This window comes from Eleutherodactylus coqui, chromosome 12 (genome assembly GCF_035609145.1).
Source record: "Eleutherodactylus coqui strain aEleCoq1 chromosome 12, aEleCoq1.hap1, whole genome shotgun sequence".
In the NCBI taxonomy this organism is placed as follows: Eukaryota; Metazoa; Chordata; class Amphibia; order Anura; family Eleutherodactylidae; genus Eleutherodactylus; species Eleutherodactylus coqui.
Genome location: NC_089848.1, coordinates 123,368,791 through 123,390,906, shown reverse-complemented (window position 1 = coordinate 123,390,906; position 22,116 = coordinate 123,368,791). Strand labels below are relative to the sequence as shown.

The 22,116-nt window shown below is 48.8% G+C and overlaps 1 protein-coding gene across 1 annotated transcript in view; it reads right to left on the bottom strand.

Annotated features, from left to right (window-relative positions):
* The window catches only part of LOC136587226 (macrophage mannose receptor 1-like), a 353,431-nt gene that overhangs the window by 214,974 nt on the left and 116,341 nt on the right, over window positions 1-22,116 (bottom strand). The window contains exon 12 of the mRNA XM_066585783.1: window positions 12,710-12,903. Coding sequence (XP_066441880.1) covers window positions 12,710-12,903 — 194 coding nt within the window. The remainder of the gene's footprint in view (window positions 1-12,709; window positions 12,904-22,116) is intronic.

Below are 22,116 nucleotides of genomic sequence, written 5' to 3'. Positions count from 1 at the left end.
CCGTGTGCACCCACAGCATGCGTGGCTCCCTGGAACCCACCGGCTGTACATAAATGTATCCCATTGCAGTGCCCTGGACAGCAGAGCTAATGTCAGATTAAATGTAGGTGGGCTTTGGCCCACACTGCATGCCCCAACCTGACCGGGGTTTTTAATTCATAGACACAAGCAGGAACAACTCCCTATTGTGAAGTCCCTGTGGACCGACAGCATGGGTGGGTGCCAGGAAGCCACCGGCGGTACGTAAATACATTCCATTGCAGTGCCCAGCACAGCTGAGGTAATGTTTAATGCTGGTGGGCTTCGGCCCACACTGCATGCCCCAGTCAGACCGGGGTTCTTTAGAAGTGGACACATGCAGTTACAACTCTGTGTGGACCGACAGCATGGGTGGCTCCCTGGAACCCACCGGCGGTACATAAATATATCCCATTGCAATGCCCAGCACAGCTGAGGTAATGTCATGTTTAATGCAGGTGGGCTTTGGCCCACACTGCATGCCTCAGTCAGACTGGGGTTCTTTAGAAGTGGACACATGCAGTTACAACTCCGTGTGGACCGACAGCATGGGTGGGTGCCAGGAAGCCACCGGCGGTACATAAATATATCGCATTGCAGTGCCCAGCACAGCTGAGGTAATGCCATGTTTAATGCAGGTGGGCTTCGGCCCACACTGCATGCCCCAGTCAGACCCGGGTTTTTAATACATAGACACAGGCAGGTAAAACTCCCTAATGTAAAGTCCGTGTGGACCGATACCGTGGGTGGCTCCCTGGAACCCACTGGCGGTACAAAAATATATCCCATTGCAGTGCCCTGGACAGCAGAGCTAACGTCTGATTAAATACAGGGGGGCTTCGGCCCAAACTGCATGCCCCAGTCAGGCTCGAGTTTTTTATAAGTATACACAGGCATGTACATCTCCCTAATGGGAAGTCCATGTGGACCGACAGCATGGGTGGGTGCCAGGAAGCCAACGGCGGTACATAAATATATCCCATTGCAGTGCCCAGCACAGCTGATGTAACGTCAGCTTTAATGCAGGTGGGCAAAAAATTAATTGGATTACACTATAGGCGAGGGCCCCCAAAAATTGGTGTACCAACAGTACTAATGTACCTCAGAAAAATTGCCCATGCTCAACCAAGAGGGAAGGTGAAACCCATTAATCGCTTTGGTTAATGCGGCTTAATTTGTAACTAGGCCTGGAGGCAGCCCAGTTAAAATAAAAATTGGTTCAGGTGCAAGTTTCAACGCTTTAATGAGCACTGAAATGTATAAAAATTGTTTATAAAAATTATATGACTGAGCCTTGTGGGCCTAAGAAAAATTGCCCGTTCGGCGTGATTACGTGAGGTTTCAGGAGGAGGAGCAGGAGGAGGAGGATGAATATAATACACAGATTGATGAAGCTAAAAGGTCCCCGTTTTTTATGGTGATAGAGAACGATGCTTCCATCCGCGGGTGCAGCCTACGTATTGTTTAGGTATCACTGCTGTCCGCTGGTGGAGAAGAGAAGTCTGGGGAAATCCAGGCTTTGTTCATCTTTATGAATGTAAGCCTGTCGGCACTGTCGGTTGACAGGCGTGTACGCTTATCCGTGATGATTCCCCCAGCCGCACTAAACACCCTCTCTGACAAGACGCTAGCCGCAGGACAAGCAAGCACCTCCAGGGCATACAGCGTGAGTTCAGGCCACGTGTCCAGCTTTGACACCCAGTAGTTGTAGGGGGCAGAGGCGTCACGGAGGACGGTCGTGCGATCGGCTACGTACTCCCTCACCATCCTTTTATAGTGCTCCCGCCGACTCAGCCTTGACTGGGGAGCGGTGACACAGTCTTGCTGGGGAGCCATAAAGCTGTCAAAGGCCTTAGAGAGTGTTCCCCTGCCTGTGCTGTACATGCTGCCTGATCTCCGCACCTCCCCTGCTACCTGGCCCTCGGAACTGCACCTTCTGCCACTAGCGCTGTCGGATGGGAATTTTACCATCAACTTGTCCGCCAGGGTCCTGTGGTATAGCATCACTCTCGAACCCCTTTCCTCTTCGGGTATGAGAGTGGAAAGGTTCTCCTTATACCGTGGGTCGAGCAGTGTGTACACCCAGTAATCCGTAGGGGCCAGAATGCGTGTAACGCGAGGGTCACGAGAAAGGCATAATAACATGTGGTCAGCCACGTGTGCCAGGGTACCTGTACGCAACACATGGCTGTCCTCACTAGGAAGATGACTTTCAGGATCCTCCTCCTCCTCCTCAGGCCATACACGCTGAAAGGATGACAGGCAAGCAGCATGGGTACCCTCAGCAGTGGGCCAAGCTGTCTCTTCTCCCTCCTCCTCATGCTCCTCCACCTCCTCTTCCTCCTCCTCCTCCTCCCCCTCCTCCTCATCCTCAACGCGCTGAGATATAGACAGGAGGGTGCTCTGACTATCCAGCGACATACTGTCTTCCCCCGCCTCCGTTTATGAGCGCAAAGCGTCTGCCTTTATTCTTTGCAGGGAACTTCTCAAGACGCATAGCAGAGGAATGGTGACGCTAATGATTGCAGCATCGCTGCTCACCATCTGGGTAGACTCCTTAAAGTTTCCAAGGACCTGGCAGATGTCTGCCAACCAGGCACACTCTTCTGTAAAGAATTGAGGAGGCTGACTCCCACTGCGCTGCCCATGTTGGAGTTGGTATTCCACTATAGCTCTACGCTGCTCATAGAGCCTGGCCAACATGTGGAGCGTAGAGTTCCACCATGTGGGCACCTCGCACAGCAGTCGGTGCACTGGCAGATTAAACCGATGTTGCAGGGTGCGCAGGGTGGCAGCGTCCGTGTGGGACTTGTGTAAATGTGCGCTGAGCCGGCGCACCTTTCCGAGCTGGTCTGACAAGCGTGGGTAGCTTTTCAGAAAGCGCTGAACCACCAAATTAAAGACGTGGGCCAGGCATGGCACGTGCGTGAGGCTGCCGAGCTGCAGAGCCGCCACCAGGTTACGGCCATTGTCACACACGACCATGCCCGGTTGGAAGCTCAGCGGCGCAAGCCAGCGGACGGTCTGCTCTGTCAGACCCTGCAGCAGTTCGTGGGCCGTGTGCCTCTTCTCTCCTAAGCTGAGTAGTTTCAGCACGGCCTGCTAACGCTTGCCCACCGCTGTGCTGCCACGCCGCGCGACACTGACTGCTGGCGACGTGCTGCTGCTGACATATCTTGATTGCGAGACAGAGGTTGCGTTGGAGGAGGAGGAGGAGGAGGAGGGTGGTTTAGTGGAGGAAGCATACACCGCCGCAGATACCACCACAGAACTGGGGCCCGCAATTCTGGGGGTGTGTAGGACGTGAGCGGTCCCAGGCTCTGACTCTGTCGCAGCCTCCACTAAATTCACCCAATGTGCCGTCAGGGAGATATAGTGGCCCTGCCCGCCTGTGCTTGTCCACGTGTCTGTTGTTAAGTGGACCTTGGCAGTAACCGCGTTGGTGAGGGCGCTTACAATGTTGCGGGAGACGTGGTCGTGCAGGGCTGGGATGGCACATCGGGAAAAGTAGTGGCGACTGGGAACCGAGTAGCGCGGGGCCGCCGCTGCCATCATGCTTTTGAAAGTCTCCATTTCCACAAGCCTATACGGCAGCATCTCCAGGCTGATCAATTTGGCTATGTGCACGTTTAACACTTGAGCGTGCGGGTGCGTGGCGGCGTACTTGCGCTTGCGCTCCAACACTTGCGCTAGCGACGGCTGGACGGTGCGCTGAGAGACATTGGTGGATGAGGCCGAGGACAGCGGAGGTGAGGGTGTGGGTGCAGGCCGGGAGAGGGTCGTGCCTGTGTCCTGAGAAGGAGGTTGGATCTCTGTGGCAGGTTGGGGCACAGGGGGAGAGGCAGTGGTGCAAACCGGAGGCGGTGAACGGCCTTCGTCCCACCTTGTGGGGTGCTTGGCCATCATATGCCTGCGCATGCTGGTGGTGGTGAGGCTGGTAGTGGTGGCTCCCCGGCTGATCTTGGCACGACAAACCTTGCACACTACAGTTCGTCGATCGTCTGCACTCTCAGTGAAAAACTGCCAGACCTTTGAGCACCTCGGCCTCTGCAGGGTGGCATGGCAGGAGGGGGAGCTTTGGGAAACAGTTGGTGGATTATTCGGTCTGGCCCTGCCTCTACCCCTGGCCACCGCACTGCCTCTTCCAAACTGCCCTGCTGCTGCACTTGCCTCCCCCTCTGAAGACCTGTCCTCAGTAGGCTTAGCAAACCAGGTGGGATCAGTCACCTCATCGTCCTGCTGCTCTTCCTCCGAATCCTCTGTGTGCTCCTCCCTCGGACTTACTCCAATTACTACTACCTGAGTGATAGACAACTGTGTCTTATCGTCATCGTCCTCCTCACCCACTGAAAGCTCTTGAGACAGTTGCCGGAAGTCCCCAGCCTCATCCCCCGGACCCCGGGAACTTTCCAAAGGTTGGGCATCGATCACGACAATCTCCTCCGGTGGGAGAGGAACCATTGCTGCCCATTCTGGGCAGGGGCCCGAGAACAGTTCCTGGGAGTCTGCCTGCTCCTCAGAATGTGTCATTGCAATGGAGTGAGGAGGCTGGGAGGAAGGAGGAGCAGCAGCCAGAGGATTCAGAGTTGCAGCAGTGGACGGCGCAGAAGTCTGGGTGGTCGATAGATTGCTGGATGCACTTTCTGCCATCCACGACAGGACCTGCTCACACTGCTCAGTTTCTAATAAAGGTCTACCGCGTGGACCCATTAATTGTGAGATGAATGTGGGGACGCCAGAAATGTGCCTCTCTCCTAATCCCGCAGCAGTCGGCTCCGATACACCGGGATCAGGAGCTCGGCCTGTGCCCATACCCTGACTTGGGCTTCCGCGTCCTCGCCCGCGTCCAAGTCCTCTAGGTCTACCCCTACCCCTCAGCATGGTGTATTACCAGTAGTGCAGAAACAGAACACTGTAATTAAATGTGCCGCTTATTGGCCTGTGGTTGGAGGCTGACTTCGCTTACGGAAGGCACAGCAGAGCCAGGAAAGAATTTTGCGCAAGCCTGCTGTAACACTTAGCTGCGTATTAATTAGGACTACTACCCCCAGCAGAGACGCAGTACACTGAGGACGGTCACAGGCCGCCCAAATAGATTTTTTTTCCCCAAATTATTTTGGAAAAGCCCACTGCCTATATAGACAGTATATCTCTTTCACCTTTTTCACTGTCCCTGCCTCACCACTACTGGCCCTAGACTATGTAAAATTACTGCAGACTGAGGATGCAATGCTCTGCATGGCCAATATACAAAAAAAAAAAAAAAGTGCAACACTGCAAAAAGCAACCTCAACAGTACTGCACACGGTCAGATGTGGCCCTAAGAAGGACAGTTGGGGTTCTTGAAGCCTAAAATCACTCCTAACACTCTCCCTATAGCAGCTCCGGCACCAGCAGCACTTTCCCTGAGCTATGTCAGAATGCATCTGTGGCGAGCCGCGGGAGGGGACGAGTTATATACTCCGGTGACACCTGATCTCGCCAGCCACTCACTGCAGGGGGTTGGTATAGGGCTTGAACGTCGCAGGGGGAAGTTGTAATGCCTTCCCTGTCTTTCTATTGGCCAGAAAAGCGCGCTAACGTCTCAGAGATGAAAGTGAAAGTAACTCGAACATCGCGTGGTGCTCGCCTCGAGTAACGAGCATCTCGAACACGCTAATACTCGAACAAGTATCAAGCTCGGACGAGTACGTTCGCTCATCTCTATTATATAATAATAATAATTATATTATAATTTTGTGTTGTTTTTTGCACCTCTGCGATATTGTGGTGCTCTCTATTTTTTGGATGTGTTTTTTCTAGTGTGTTGTATGAAGAAAAGAAAGACATCGTTGGAGTCACCGGGACCATTGCTACAAAGCAACAGTATGCAGCCGAGCCCCACTGACATGAGGACATTACAGATCCTCTTTAAAAGAAAGTATAGTAGCCAATCATATATAAAAAGGACTCTTTTGGCTTATGTTTTGGCCAGTAAAGTCCATAGGCATGCCAACATATACAGATGTCTTTCATTTCATCTTCCATCAGAGTAAGGCCTCCCTCACACACATTTTTGTACAGTGTTAAGCGCTGCCTTTTCAGCGCTGTGCTAAACTCTGTACAACGCTCCCATTCATTTCAATGGGGCTGTTCACACAAGCATCAAAAAGCTGCACTTTGACATAGATGTATTTTCTATCTTTGGCCGATTTCAGCTGTGCGTTGGCCATTGAAATGAATGGGCAGTGGTTTCAGCGCTGCTGAAAATGTAACACAACTTAGTACCACATTTCTGACAGCGCTCTTCGGGCAGGCTGGCAGGCACTTGTCAGCACTGACAGGCCATCTGTCGCTGGTGATGGGGATTAAAATCAACATCTCCGGCAAGAGATTGCTCTGATTGGTTTAGGAGCACCAGCACAGCTAATCAGAGCTGGTGCTGGGTGCACCAATCACAGCCATTCACTGAATGGCTGTGATGGGTTCATCGAATGTCAACCCTGATTGGTTGAGCCAGCGCTCAGAGCCAATCAGAGTAGTCTCTTACTGGAGGCAGGATTTCAATCCCCATCACCACCAATAGATGGTCTGTGTGCACTGACAAGTGCCTAGCAGCCTGCCTGAAGCTCCGGGAGAGCAGTGGCAGGGACCCAGATGGTGCCAGCTAGGTGAGTATTCCTTTTTTTCTTTTCAGCTTTCTTGGCTGTTTTTTCAGCTGTGCAGAAAATGCAGCCAAAACGCTGTCAAAATGTATGCCAGCACTGCTAAAACTGCAGTAAATGCAGCGTTAAAAAAGCGATGTGTTTCCGCTAATGCCTGTGTGATGGAGGCCTTTTCCCAGGAGAAAAGATAAGAAACACAGTTTTTGTTTTTAAAGCTGGTAATATCGCACCACAGAACTCAAGACGTCTTGAGCCAAGAGGAAAGGTAAGAAAAGACACATCTGTACATTGGGTTGTCTAACATTGATGTGTACGTCCAACTAAAACTGGAAGACAGCAAACCATAAATCAATAGACACGAATGGAGATGAGCGAGCGTACTCGTCCGAGCTTGATACTCGTTCGAGTATTAGGGTGTTCGAGATGCTCGTTACTCGAGACGTTCGAGTTACTTTCACTTTCATCTCTGAGAAATTTGCGCTCTTTTCTGGCCAATAGAAAGACAGGGAAGGCATTACAACTTCCTCCTGTGATGTTCCAGCCCTATACCTGCAGTGAGTGGCTGGGGAGATCAGATGACACCCGAGTATTTAAATCTACCCGGCCGCGGCTCGCCACAGATGCATTCTGACATGGATCAGGGAAAGTGCTACTGATGCTGCGGCTGCTGCTATAGGGAGAGTGTTATGTGTTATATTACGCTTTAAGAACCCCAACGGTCCTTCTTAGGGCCACATCTGACCGTGTGCAGTACTGCTGAGGCTGCTTTTAGCAGTGTTGCACAATTTTTTTATTTTTGTATATCGGGCGTGCAGACCATAGCGTCCTCAGTCTGCAGTCATTTTACTCAGTATAGGGGCAGTACTGGTGAGGCAGGGACAGTGGTACAGGGAAAGAGGTATACTGGCTATATAGGCAGTGGGCTTTTTCCCAAAAACTTCCAAAAAATACTGCATTTGGCCAGCCTGTCACTGCCTTCAGTTTACTGCGTCTCTGCTGGGGGTAGTAGTTGTTGAATTAATACCCAGCCTTGCGCATAATTGTTGCCTGCCTCTGCAGTGCGTTACGTACGCGAAGTCAGCCTCCAACAGGGAAATTGAAATACAGACTATATCACAGGCAGTGTGGTTGTTCACAAAAACTTCCAAAAAATACAATATTAGGCCTGCCTGTCACTGCCTTCAGTTTAATGCGTCTCTGCTGGGGGTAGTAGTTGTTGGCATAAATGTTGCCTGCCTCTGCCTGAACTGCTGCAGGGTCTGACAGAGCAGACCAACTGCTGGCTTTCGCCGCTGAGCCTCCAACCGGGCATGGTCGTGTGTGACAACGGCCGTAACCTGGTGGCGGCTCGGCAGCTCGGCAGCCTCACGCACGTGCCATGCCTGGTCCACGTCTTTAATTTGATGGTTCAGCGGTTTCTGAAAAGCTACCCGCGCTTGTCAGACCTGCTCGGAAAGGTGCGCCGGCTCAGCGCACATTTCCGCAAGTCCAACACGGACGCTGCCACCCTGCGGACCCTGCAACATCGGTTTAATCTGCCAGTGCACCGACTGCTGTGCAACGTGCCCACACGGTGGAACTCTACGCTCCACATGTTGGCCAGGCTCTATGAGCAGCGTAGAGCTATGGTGGAATACCAACTCCAACATGGGCGGCGTAGTGGGAGTCGGCCTCCTCAATTCTTTACAGAAGAGTGTGCCTGGTTGGCAGACATCTGTCAGGTCCTTGGAAACTTTGAGGAGTCTACCCAGATGGTGAGCAGCAATGCTGCAATCATTAGCGTCACCATTCCTCTGCTATGCCTCTTGAGAAGTTCCCTGCAAAGCATAAAGGCAGATGCTTTGCGCTCGGAAACGGAGCGGGGGAAGACAGTATGTCGCTGGATAGTCAGAGCACCCTCCTGTCTATATCTCAGCGCGTTGAGGAGGAAGAGGAGGAGGGGGAGGAGCATGAGGAGGAGGGGGAAGAGACAGCTTGGCCCACTGCTGAGGGTACCCATGCTGCTTGCCTGTCATCCTTTCAGCATGTATGGCCTGAGGAGGAGGAGGAGGATCCTGAAAGTGATCATCCTAGTGAGGACAGCCATGTGTTGCGTACAGTTACCCTGGCACACATGGCGGACTTTATGTTAGGATGCCTTTCTCGTGACCCTTGTGTTACACACATTCTGGCCACTACGGATTACTGGGTGTACACACTGCTCGACCCACGGTATAAGGAGAACCTTTCCACTCTCATACCCGAAGAGGAAAGGGGTTCGAGACTGATGCTATACCACAGGACCCTGCCGGACAAACTGATGGTAAAATTCCCATCCGACAGCGCTAGTGGCAGAAGGCGCAGTTCCGAGGGCCAGGTAGCAGGGGAGGTGCGGAGATCAGGCAGCATGTACAGCACAGGCAGGGGAACACTCTCCAAGGCCTTTGCCAGCTTTATGGCTCCCCAGCAAGACTGTGTCACCACTCCCCAGTCCAGGCTGAGTCGGTGGGAGCACTGTAAAAGGATGGTGAGGGAGTACGTAGCCGATCGCACGACCGTCCTCCGTGACGCCTCTGCTCCCTACAACTACTTGGTGTCAAAGCTGGACACGTGGCCTGAACGCGCGCTGTATGCCCTGGAGGTGCTTGCTTGTCCTGCGGCTAGCGTCTTGTCAGAGAGGGTGTTTAGTGCGGCTGGGGGAATCATCACGGATAAGCGTACCCACCTGTCAACTGACAGTGCCGACAGGCTTACACTCATAAAGATGAACAAAGCCTGGATTTCCCCAGACTTCTCTTCTCCACCAGCGCACAGCAGCGGTACCTAAACAATACGTAGGCTGCACCCGCGGATGGAAGCATCGTTCTCTATCACCATAAAAAACGGGGACCTTTTAGCTTCATCAATCTGTGTATTATATTCATCCTCCTCCTCCTCCTGAAACCTCACGTAATCGCGCCGAACGGGCAATTTTTCTTGGGCCCACAAGGCTCAGTCATATTACTTTTGTAAACAATGCTTATTCGTTTCAATTCTCATTAAAGCGTTGAAACTTGCACCTGAACCAATTTTTATTTTAACTGGGCTGCCTCCAGGCCTAGTTACAAATTAAGCCACATTAACCAAAGCGATTAATGGGTTTCACCTGCCCTCTTGGTTGGGCATGGGCAATTTTTCTGAGGTACATTAGTACTGTTGGTACACCAATTTTTTTGGGCCATCGCCTACAGTGTAATCCTAGTAATTTTTATGGGCTTCGCCTGCACTCATGCTACAGCAAGGTGTGTGGGGTTGGCCTACACTTTAGCTACATAAATGTAACTGGGGCCTTGTCTATACTGCAACTACTGAAATGTGAAAGAGACTGTTATCTCCCTAAACTGCTGCAACGGGAATGTTACTGTGGCCTGTCTTGACTGCTACTACTACTGAAATGGAACTAATACTGTGCTCCCCCTATACTGCTGCTTCGAAATTGTTACTGTGGACTGTCTTGACTGCTACTACTACTGAAATGGAATTAATACTGTGCTCCCCCTATACTGCTGCTTCGGAATTGTTACTGTGGCCTGTCTTGACTGCTACTACTACTGAAATGGAACTAATACTGTGCTCCCCCTATACTGCTGCTTCGGAATTGTTACTGGGGCCTGTCTTGACTGCTACTACTACTGAAATGGAACTAATACTGTTCTCCCCCTATACTGCTGCTTCGGAATTGTTACTGGGGCCTGTCTTGACTGCTACTATTACTGAAATGGAATTAAGACTGTGCTCCCCCTATACTGCTGCTTCGGAATTGTTACTGTGGCCTGTCTTGACTGCTACTACTACTGAAATGGAACTAAGACTGTGCTCCCCCTATACTGCTGCTTCGGAATTGTTACTGGGGCCTGTCTGGACTGCTACTACTGCTGAAATGGAACTAATACTGTGCTCCCCCTATAATGCTGCTAGATATATGTTACTGGGGCCTGTACCTAATGCTACCGCTGAAATGTTACTAATTCTGGGCTCTGCCCATACCGCTGCTAATGCTATGTCACTGGGGTGTGGAAACGGAGGCTTCCCAAAGACATGATGGTGGCGAGGCCATTTCCCACCAACGCGGTTACTGTTAAGGTGCATATAACCATGGACACGTGGAGAGGACACGTAGTGCCTCAAAAACATCCCCCTCCTCCTCCAACAATGAAAACATTCTTGACAAATACCTTTGCATTGGTCCGTCTGGTGGCAGTCCAAGAATTTCACCTTTACCGACACAACAAGAGAGCCCCCCACCATCCCCCCGCCACGGCCCACTTAATCCTGGCCACATTCCGAAAACCAACTAAATAAAACCGCGCTACTAGGTTCGCAGTCGCCACCACATTCCCACCAACGTGGTTACTGCTAAGGTACATATTACCAGTCTGACTGGGGCATGCACTGTGGGCCAAAGCACACCTATATTGTATGTGACGTTAGCTCTGCTGAGCAGGGCACTGCAATGGGATTTATTTATGTACCGCCGGTGGCTTCCTGGGACCCACCTATGCTGTCGGTCCACACGGAGTTGTAACTGCATGTGTCTACTTATAAAGAACCCCAGTCTGACTGGGGCATGCAGTGTGGGCCGATGCCCACCTGCATTAAACCTGACGTTACCTCGGCTGTGTTGGGCACTGCAATGGGATTTATTTATGTACAGCCGGTGGCTTCCTGGGACCCACCCATGCTGTCGGTCCACACGGACTTCACATTAGTGAGTTGTACCTGCCTGTGTCTATGTATTAAAAACCCCGGTCAGACTGGGGCATGCAGTGTGGGCCGAAGCCCACCTGTATTTAATCTGACGTTAGCTCCACTATCCGGGGCACTGCATTGGGACAAACTACAGGAGCAAAACAGCGCTAATGAGACGTGCACAGCTACGCTAGCATAGGAGTCCGCTGTAGGCACGCGATTGCTGAGGGTTTGTGCAGAGGCCTATGTCCTTGGTGCAGTGAAAGTTCGCTTCCTGCCTAGGATTGCTGAAGCTGTGGGCCGAGGCCTATGTCGTGGGCGCGGTGCAAGTCTGCCATGTTTGGCCGCTCAGATCAATTTTTGGTTCATGTCTTGGGCTTCCTAGGACCCCCCTATGCTGTTGGTGCAAACTTAGTTCCCATTGCGGTGTTTGACCTGTCTGGCACAAAGGCACTGACTGACTTAGGTAGAGGGCAGAGCGCTGATGGCTTTCCCCTTGCAGTGTGGATTGAGCTATGCGACACCTTGACAGAATGAATACATGTGGCACATGGATTCCCCATTGCTATGCCCACATTTGCAGCTCCTGATGGAGGTGGCACAGGATTGGAGTTCTCATTGCTTCTGTACAGCATTGTGGGCTATCGTCCTGCCCCTTTTAAAAAGGGTTGCTGCCTTGCCCTGCCAACCCTCTGCAGTGTGTGCCTGCGGTTCCTCCTCATGGCAGACACACTTATAAATAGACATGAGGGTGGTGTGGCTGTGAGGCCAGCGTGTGGCATGAGGGCAGCTGAAGGCTGCGCAGGGCCACTTTGGTGTGCGCTGTGGACACTTGGTCGTGCAGGGGGGTTGGGCAGCATGTAACCCAAGAGAAGAGGCAGGGGTGTGTCCCGCAGGCAGTGCTTGTGCTTTGTTGGAGATAGTGTGGTGCTTAGCTAAGGTGTGCCTTGCTAATGAGGGTTTGTCCAAAGTAAAAATTGGTAGGGGGGGGGGCCCACTCTTGCCGCTATTGTGGCTAAATAGTGGAACCTGGGAACCTGAAATTCAGCCCAGCATGTTGCCCCTCGCCTACCCTATCCGTTTCTGTGTCGTTTCCAGCACTTTCTTGGGTTTTGCAGATTTTCACAAATGAAAACCTTAGCGAGCATCGGCGATATACAAAAATGCTCGGGTCGCCCATTGACTTCAATGGGGTTCGTTACTCGAAACGAACCCTCGAGTATCGCGAAAAGTTCGACTCGAGTAGCGAGCACCCGAGCATTTTGGTGCTCGCTTATCTCTAGACATGAAGATACAGCATGAATTCAGAACTGAATTCCCACCATGACAGTTTTTCTTACCTTGTAACATGCATAGTCTGATGAAGTCCAATCAGTCGGACACGTTGGTTCTGCCTTTGTTGTTGGGATCGGTGGTGGCGTCACTCCTTCTGCCCACTTCTTGCACACATACTTGGCTTTCTCTTCACACTCTATAACATCCCATAATCCAGCTTTGTCTCCAGTTCTCATAGCAACACAGCCCTGTCTTCTGTCTTTGAAGTGTAATTAAAAGTTAATGAAACCAAGGAACAGTTTGTAATGTACGTTCATACAGCCATAACAATGATCGCCATAGTGGTCTGGCAGCTGAAATATGTAGCAGCCACCTCATGGAGAATATACTGGCCCACATTACCAAAAGCTTTTACACTAGTTTCTGTAATAAAAATGTTGCAAATTGCAAAAAATGTTGCCTATTTCTTTAGTAAACTGGACAGAGCTTGTTGGAAGAGGGTGTGGCTGTCCAGACCGACAGATTTATGGATAATGTACACCAAAAACTAGCAGAAATCATACCAGTAATTTACACCACTTTGGACCTGTCAAGCATTTTTGAAAGGATGCACAGAGTGGCTGGGATGCACTGAATGCATGAAGAGGTGTGCACCCTGTGCCAGCGGAAATTACACTAAGCCCAATATCGCAAATACTGGGCTTAGTATAGTCTCCTCAGTATTTCTTGCTTACATTCAAATTAAAGGGTTTTTCATGCATAACCACTATTGATGATCTATTCTGAGGATGTGCCTGAAAAAACCCTTTAAATGTTCATGGTAAGACCTTGGGAGCTTGAACCGATCTTTCTAGGGGCTTTCATCTCTGGTTGATTGAGGGGGTGTTGGATGGGAGTTTTCTCTATGACAGTAACAGGGCATATGGAAATAGGTTGTTCTGATAGCACAGCCCTTTAAGAACGTGATGCTGTACATAAAGAAAGTAGCCAAATTAAGTAGAAAATTTCCAAGATAAACTGACATCTTCACTTACGATTTGGTGAGGAACATTTTGTTGGCAGAACAACTCATTGAGGTTACATACAGCTGAGAGAGAAGTAATAATACTAATTTTACTCGATCTTGTGCTTTTCTGTGTCTTCCTGTATTGTGCAAGTTTAACTTAGTCTGGTCATCAAAGTTACATCTCCTAGTAGCCCCCACCAGATAAGAAGAAACAATTGACTCTCTTTGAGAGCGAATGACACCTAAACACCACCCCCATCTCCAGGGAGGAGAGAGGGTGAAAGATGAGCTAGTGGATGTGCATTTAGTATATAGTATATGCAGAGTTATATATATTAATCTGCTTGGTAAACAGATGGTAATTAGAGATGAGCGAGCACCAAAATGCTCGGGTGCTCGTTACTCGAGACAAATTTTTCGCGATGCTCGAGGGTTCGTTTCGAGTAACGAACCCCATTGAAGTCAATGGGCGACTCGAGCATTTTTGTATATCGCCGATGCTTGTATATCGCCGATTCTTGGGTAGGACGTGAGTGGTCCCAGGCTCTGACTCTGTCCCAGCCTCCACTAAATTCACCCAATGTGCCGTCAGGGAGATATAGTGGCCCTGCCCGCCTGTGCTTGTCCACGTGTCCGTTGTTAAGTGGACCTTGGCAGTAACCGCGTTGGTGAGGGCGCGTACAATGTTGCGGGAGACGTGGTCGTGCAGGGCTGGGACGGCACATCGGGAAAAGTAGTGGCGACTGGGAACTGAGTAGCGCGGGGCCGCCGCCGCCATCATAGCTTTGAAGGACTCCGTTTCCACAACCCTATACGGCAGCATCTCAAGGCTGATAAATTTGGCTATGTGGACGGTTAACGATTGAGCGTGCGGGTGCGTGGTGGCGTACTTGCGCTTGCGCTCCAACACTTGCGCTAGCGACGGCTGGACTGTGCGGTGCGAGACAGCGGAGGTGAGGGTGTGGGTGCAGGCCATGAGACGGTTGTGCCTGTGTCCTGAGAGGGAGGTTGGATCTCAGTGGCAGGTTGGGGCACAGGGGGAGAGGCAGCGGTGCAAACCGGAGGCGGTGAACGGCCTTCGTCCCACCTTGTGGGGTGCTTGGCCATCATATGTCTGCGCATGCTGGTGGTGGTGAGGCTGTTGGTGGTGGCTCCCCGGCTGATCTTGGCGCGACAAAGGTTGCACACCACTGTTCGTCGGTCGTCAGGCGTCTCTGTGAAAAACTGCCAGACCTTAGAGCACCTCGGCCTCTGCAGGGTGGCATGGCGCGAGGGTGTGCTTTGGGAAACACTTGGTGGATTATTCGGTCTGGCCCTGCCTCTACCCCTGGCCACCGCACTGCCTCTTGCAACCTGCCCTGCTGATGCCCTTGCCTCCCCCTCTGAAGACCTGTCCTGAGTAGGCGTTGCACACCAGGTGGGGTCAGTCACCTCATCGTCCTGCTGCTCTTCCTCCGAATCCTCTGTGCGCTGCTCCCTTGGACTTACTGCCCTTACTACTACCTCACTGCAAGACAACTGTGTCTCATCGTCATCGTCCTCCTCACCCACAGAAAGTTCTTGAGACAGTTGGCGGAAGTCCCCAGCCTCTTCCCCCGGACCCCGGGAACTTTCGAATGGTTGGGCATCAGTGACGATAAACTCCTCTGGTGGGAGAGGAACCGCTGCTGCCCAATCTAAGCAGGGGCCTGAGAACAGTTCCTGGGAGTGTTCCCGCTCCTGAGCAGGTGTCATTGTAGTGGAGTGAGGAGGCTGGGAGGAAGGAGGAACAGCAGACAGAGGATTCGGATTTGCAGCACTGGACGGCGCAGAACTGTGGCTGGACGATAGGTTGCTCGAAGCACTTTCTGCCATCCAGGACAGGACCTGCTCACACTGCTCATTTTCTAATAAAGGTCTCCCGCGTGGACCCATTAATTGGGCGATGAATGTGGGGACGCCAGAAACGTGCCTCTCTCCTAATCGCGCAGCAGTCGGCTGCGACACACCTGGATCAGGAGCTCGGCCTGTGCCCACACCCTCACTTGGGCCTACGCGTCCTCGGCCACGTCCACGTCCACGTCCTCTAGGCTTACCCCTACCCCTCAGCATGCTGTATTACCAGTGATTTGATTTCCCAGGCAGGAAATAAATTGGCGCAAGCCTGCAGGCCAAATATAATGTTTTCGCTTTTTTGCAAAGGGAAGACCCCACTGCGTGTATTCAATGAAAAACAAGAAGTTTAATATCTGTGGTGTGGCCCTCAAAACGGGTCACACAAGTATAGTGTAGCAGAGTTATTAACTCTAGCAGAGCAGGTATTTGCCAGTCAGGAAAGACAATGGTGCTAGGCTGCAGTAAAGCGTAGCTGGTTGCGTCTGATTTTTGTACGTTGTCCACGTAACACACACGTACACGGAGACCTTAGGACTGACACAGGCTGGCCAAATATAATTTCTTTCCTTTTTAGCAAAGGGAAGACCCCACTGCGTGTATTCAATGAAAAACAAGAAGTTTAATATCTGTGGTGTGGCCCTCAAAAAGTGTCACACAAGTATAGTGTAGCAGAGTTATTAACTCTAGCAGAGCAGGTATTTGCCAGTCAGGAAAGACAATGGCGCTAGGCTGCAGTAAAGCGTAGCTGGTTGCGTCTGATTTTTGTACGTTGTACACGCAGCACACACGTACACGGAGACCTTAGGACTGACACAGGCAGGCCAAATATAATTTCTTTTCCTTTTTAGCTTAGGGAAGCACCCACTGCGTATATTCAATGAACAAGAAGTTTAATATCTGTGGTGTGGCCCTCAAAAAGTGTCACACAAGTATAGTGTAGCAGAGTTATTAACTCTAGCAGAGCAGGTATTTGCCAGTCAGGAAAGACAATGGCGCTAGGCTGCAGTAAAGCGTAGCTGGTTGCGTCTGATTTTTGTACGTTGTCCACGCAGCACACACGTACACGGAGACCTTAGGACTGACACAGGCTGGCCAAATATAATTTTTTTCCTTTTTAGCAAAGGGAAGACCCCACTGCGTGTATTCAATGAATAATGTAGGTCTTCTGGCCCTGCCTACACAATTCTATCCCTGTAGTATTAATGCCGGGTGCAATGGTCTGCACAGCCGGTTTTGAGAAAAAGAAAAAATATGCAACACTGCTAACAGCAGCCTGGACAGTACTGCACACGGATAGAAGTGGCCCTAGAAAGGACCGTTGGGGTTCTTGAAGCCTACACTAACTCCTAACACTCTCCCTGCCTAACCCCCACTTCTGTCCCTATTGCTGGGCGCAATGCTCTGCAGATCCAATTTTGGACAAAAAAAAATACTGTGCTAACACAGTACTGCACACTAGTAGATGTGGCCCTGAGAAGGGCCGTTGGGGTTCTTGAAGCCTACACTGACTCCTAACGCTCTCCCTACAGCAGCACCAGAAGCAGCACTTTCCCTCAGCTAAGTCACAAGGCATGTGTGGCGAGCCGCGGGAGGGGACGATTTTTATACTCGGGTGACACCTGATCGCCCCAGCCACTCACAGCAGGGGGGTGGTATAGGGCTTGAACGTCACAGGGGGAAGTTGTAATGCCTTCCCTGTCTTTCAATTGGCCAGAAAAGCGCGCTAACGTCTCAGAGAGGAAACTGAAAGTAACCAGAACATCGCGTGGTACTCGTTACGAGTAACGAGCATCCCGAACACCCTAATATTCGCACGAATATCAAGCTCGGACGAGTACGTTCGCTCATCTCTAATCACAAGACAATTCCTGGATATTGAGAATGCTGAGGTAAAATAAAAGCTGTGCTGTGATTGGTTGTTATTTCTCTTACTGCTGAGGTAACATGAAAGCTGCACTGTGATTGGTTGTTATCTATATATATAAAATTGAATGTATGCGTGTCTGTGTGTATGTCTGTCTGTCTGTGTGTGTGTTTGTCCTTTATGCGCTACTACACCATTCATGCGATCGCCATGAAAGTTTGGGAAGTTGTTGAGTACACTCCTGGGAAGATTATAGGCATAGTACAACTATCCTACGATAAATAGCGCGCGTGCGAGCGTCGTCGGCAGTTACGCCCCCCCCCCCCACGTAGATCGTTCGATTTCCATCACTGCCACTAATTCTCTCACTTCCCAATGTCGTAGAAACATGAAATTTGGCACGAGTATTGATTATGTCATAAATAGGAAAAGCTAATGGGTCCCAACTCGATTATTCAATTCTATGCGCAAAAGAATTAGCGTCCAAATTTTACGTACGGCATCTAATTTTCTCGCTTCCCAATGTCATAGAAACGTGAAATTTGGCAGGAGCATTGATTATGTCATAAATAGGAAAAGCTAATGGGTCCCAACTCCATTATTCAATTCTATGCGCCAAAGAATTAGCGTCCAAATTTTACGTACGGAATCTAATTTTCTCGCTTCTCAATGTCATAGAAACGTAAAATTTGGCACGAGCATTGATTATGTCATAAATAGGAAAAGCTAATGGGTCCCAACTCGATTATTCAATTATATGCGCAAAAGAATTAGCGTCCAAATTTTACATACGGAATCTAATTTTCTCGCTTCCCAATGTCATAGAAACTCGAAATTTGGCACGAGCATTGATTATGTCATAAATAGGAAAAGTTAATGGGTCCCAACTCGATTATTCAATTCTAGGCGCAAAAGAATTGGCGTCCAAATTTTACATACGGAATCAAATTTTCTCGCTTCCCGATGTAATAGAAACTTGAAAATTGGCACGAGCATTGATTATGTCATAAATAGGAAAAGTTAATGGGAAGTTGTTGAGTACACTCCTGGGAAGATTACTGGCATAGTACAACTATCCTACGATAGGTGGCGCACGTGCGAGCATCGTCGACAGTTATGCCCCCCAGACAAAGATCGTTTGATTTCCATCTCAAGCACAAAAGCAAAAGGCATTACGAGCAACGGGATGCGTGTTCAACTACAAAATGATGCATCCGCCGAACGTATCACAAGACAATTCCTGGATATTCAGAATGCTGAGGTAAACTAAAAGCTGTGCTGTGATTGGTTGCTATATATTATACCGCTGAGGTAAAATGAATGCTGCGCTGGAATTTGTTGCTATTTTTTTATATTGCTGAGGCAGAATAAAAGTTGCGCTGTGATTGGTTTTTATTTCTCTAACTACTGACGTAACATGAAAGCTGCACTGTGATTGGTTGTTATATTTTATACTGCTGAGGTAACATATAAGCTGCGCTGTGATTGGGTGTTATATATTATAAAGCTGAGGTAACATGAAAGCTGCGCTGTGATTGGTTGTTATCTAGATATATAAAAACGAATGTATGTCTGTATGTCTTCGCAGCAACGCGTGACGGGTAAGCTAGTTAGTTATATTATATTATATATATATATATATATATATATATATATATATATATATATATATATATAAAATTGAATGTATGCGTGTCTGTGTGTCTGTCTGTCTGTCTGTGTGTGTATGTTTGTCCTTTATGCGCTACTACACCATTCATCCGATCGCCATGAAACTTTGGGAAGTTGTTGAGTACACTCCTGGGAAGATTATAGGCATAGTACAACTATCCTACGATAAATGGCGCGCATGCGAGCTTCGTCGACAGTTACGCCCCCCCCCCCCCACTTAGATAGTTCGATTTCCATCACTGCTACTAATTCTCTCACTTCCCAATGTCGTAGAAACATGAAATTTGGCACCAGCATTGATTATGTCAAAAATAGGAAAAGCTAATGGGTCCCAACTCGATTGTTCAATTGTAAGCGCCAAAGAATTAGCGTCCAAATTTTACGTACGGAATGTAATTTTGCAACTTTTCGGTGTCATAGAAACGTGAAATTTGGCACGAGCATTGATTATGTCATAAATAGGAAAAAATAATGGGTCCCAACTCGATTATTCAATTCTATGCGCAAAAGAGTTAGCGTCCAAATTTTGCGTACGGAATGTAGTTTTCTGACATAGAAACCTGGAATTTGGCACGGGCATTGAATATGTCACAAATAGGAAACGCTAATGGGTCCCAACTCGATTATTCAATTCTATGCGCAAAAGAATTAGCGTCCAAATTTTACGTACGGAATCGAATTCTCTCGCTTCCCAATGTAATAGAAACTCAAAATTTGACACGAGCATTGATTATGTCATAAATAGGAAAAGTTAATGGTCCCAACTCGATTATTCAATTTTAAGCGCAAAACAATTAGCATCCAAATTTTACGTACAGAATCGAATTTTCTCGCTTCCCGATGTAATAGAAACTTGAAATTTGGCACGAGCATTGATTATGTCATAAATAGGAAAAGTTAATGGGAAGTTGTTGAGCACACTCCTGGGAAGATTACTGGCATAGTACATCTATCCTACGATAGGTGGCGAGCGTGCGAGCGTCGTCGACAGTTATGCCCCCCCAGACAAAGATTGTTTGATTTCCATCTCAAGCACAAAAGCAAAAGGCATTACGAGCAACGGGATGCGTGTTCAACTACAAAATGATGCATCCGCCGAACGTATCACAAGACAATTCCTGGATATTGAGAATGCTGAGGTAAAATAAAAGCTGTGCTGTGATTGGTTACTATATATTATATCGCTGAGGTAAAATGAATGCTGCGCTGTGATTCGTTGCTATTTTTTATATTGCTGAGGCAGAATAAAAGTTGCGCTGTGATTGGTTGTTATTTCTCTTACTGCTGACGTAACATGAAAGCTGCACTGTGATTGGTTGTTATATTTTATACTGCTGAGGTAACATATAAGCTGCGCTGTGATTGGGTGTTATATATTATAAAGCTGAGGTAACATGTAAGCTGAGCTGCGATTAGTTGTTATATATTATACCACTGAGGTAACCTAAAAAAGCTGCACTGTGATTAGTTGTTATCTAGATATATAAAAACGAATGTATGTCTGTCTGTCTTCGCAGCATCGCGCGACGGGTAATCTAGTATTATATATAACACGTAGATAAGTATTTATATATAATGAGTGGGGAAGAAGAGCATAAGAGACTTATGGCCTGAGTGTGACTATATCCATCTTAAGTGAAGTGGATGTACAGGATAATGACCGAAATGCAGAGGGAGACGTATAAAAGGTGGGGTTTTTGGGAACTGTTGGTGTATCCGATATTAGTTGTGGTATTGTTTGTGTGCTTAGGTTACGCCATTTATTGTTGTGGGTGATAGGAATTATAGGACTGTCTGTTAATGATTTCATTAACAGATTGGTAAATTTGTATGTCTAGGGATGACTGTGTTGGAATATTGATGAGGGTTTCGGAGCACTATGTTAGCCTGCACTCCCTGTCTGGGGATGGCATCTCCTCTCGGTCTCATTTTTAAACGATTAGTTAGGGCGCCCACCCACTGGCGATTTTTTTTCCTTTGCGTTTTGCGTTTTTTCTCAAGAGCAATTAGAATTGAATGTGTCCTGTCCACTTGCGTTTTTTTTTTCAGTCTGTTGCAATTTTCAACATAGGAACTGTCAGTTGCATATGTGTCCTTATTTTTCTCTTAATGCACCCATGAATGTCAATGGAAATTAACGGAAAAGGCGCGAAAAAGCCGTGAAAATGCCGCAAAAAACACAGCGGAAAACGCGCCCAAAACACGCGGAAAACGCTGCGTTTTTCACGCACGAAAATCGCAAACGCCAGTGGGTGGGCGCCCTTATGGTGACTGTTTTACCTGACCATAAAGGGGACTTGTCTCTGGATGTTGGATTTTGCTTCTAGGGCAATGGTGTTTTTCAGGTTAGCTTTACAATGGTATTCCCATGGGAAAATATCTTGTCTCTTATAATCATAGAGATCTTGCTTAGGTTTTATTGAATTTGTTGGAAAAAATATAAATTTTTAACGCATTTGCATATTGCAATTCATATTCTCCTGAGTGCTATTAGATTGCAAAGAAAAGAAGTATCAATTCACTGATTGGACTATCTAACTAAAATATAACTTTTATTAAATAATTTAAAATCTAGCTGTGAACGAACAAACATATTCCGGAATACCCATTAAGATACGTATAAGCATTAAATGAATAACTAGAGATGAGCGAGCACACTGGTCCGAACTTGATGCTCGTTCGAGCATCAGGGTACTCGAGATGCTCGTTACTCGAGACGAACACCACGTGGTACTCTAGTCAATTGCATTTCCTTCCCCGCCTGTTTAGCGCCATTTTCTAGCCAATAGACATGCGGAGAAGGCATTACCACTTCCTGCTGTGACGTGCCTGCCCTATCCCACCCCCCAACAGTGAGTGGCTGGGCTGATCAGGTGACCGTCGAGTACTTAAACTGGTCCCACCCATGGCTGGCCTCAGACGCATGCTGGCAGAGGTTAGGGAAAGTGCTGCTGCTTATACAGGGAAAGTGTTAGAGTAGGATCTTGTCTTCAAGAACCCCAACAATCCTTCTTAGGGCTACATCTGACCGTGTGCATTATAGTTGTGGCTGGCTT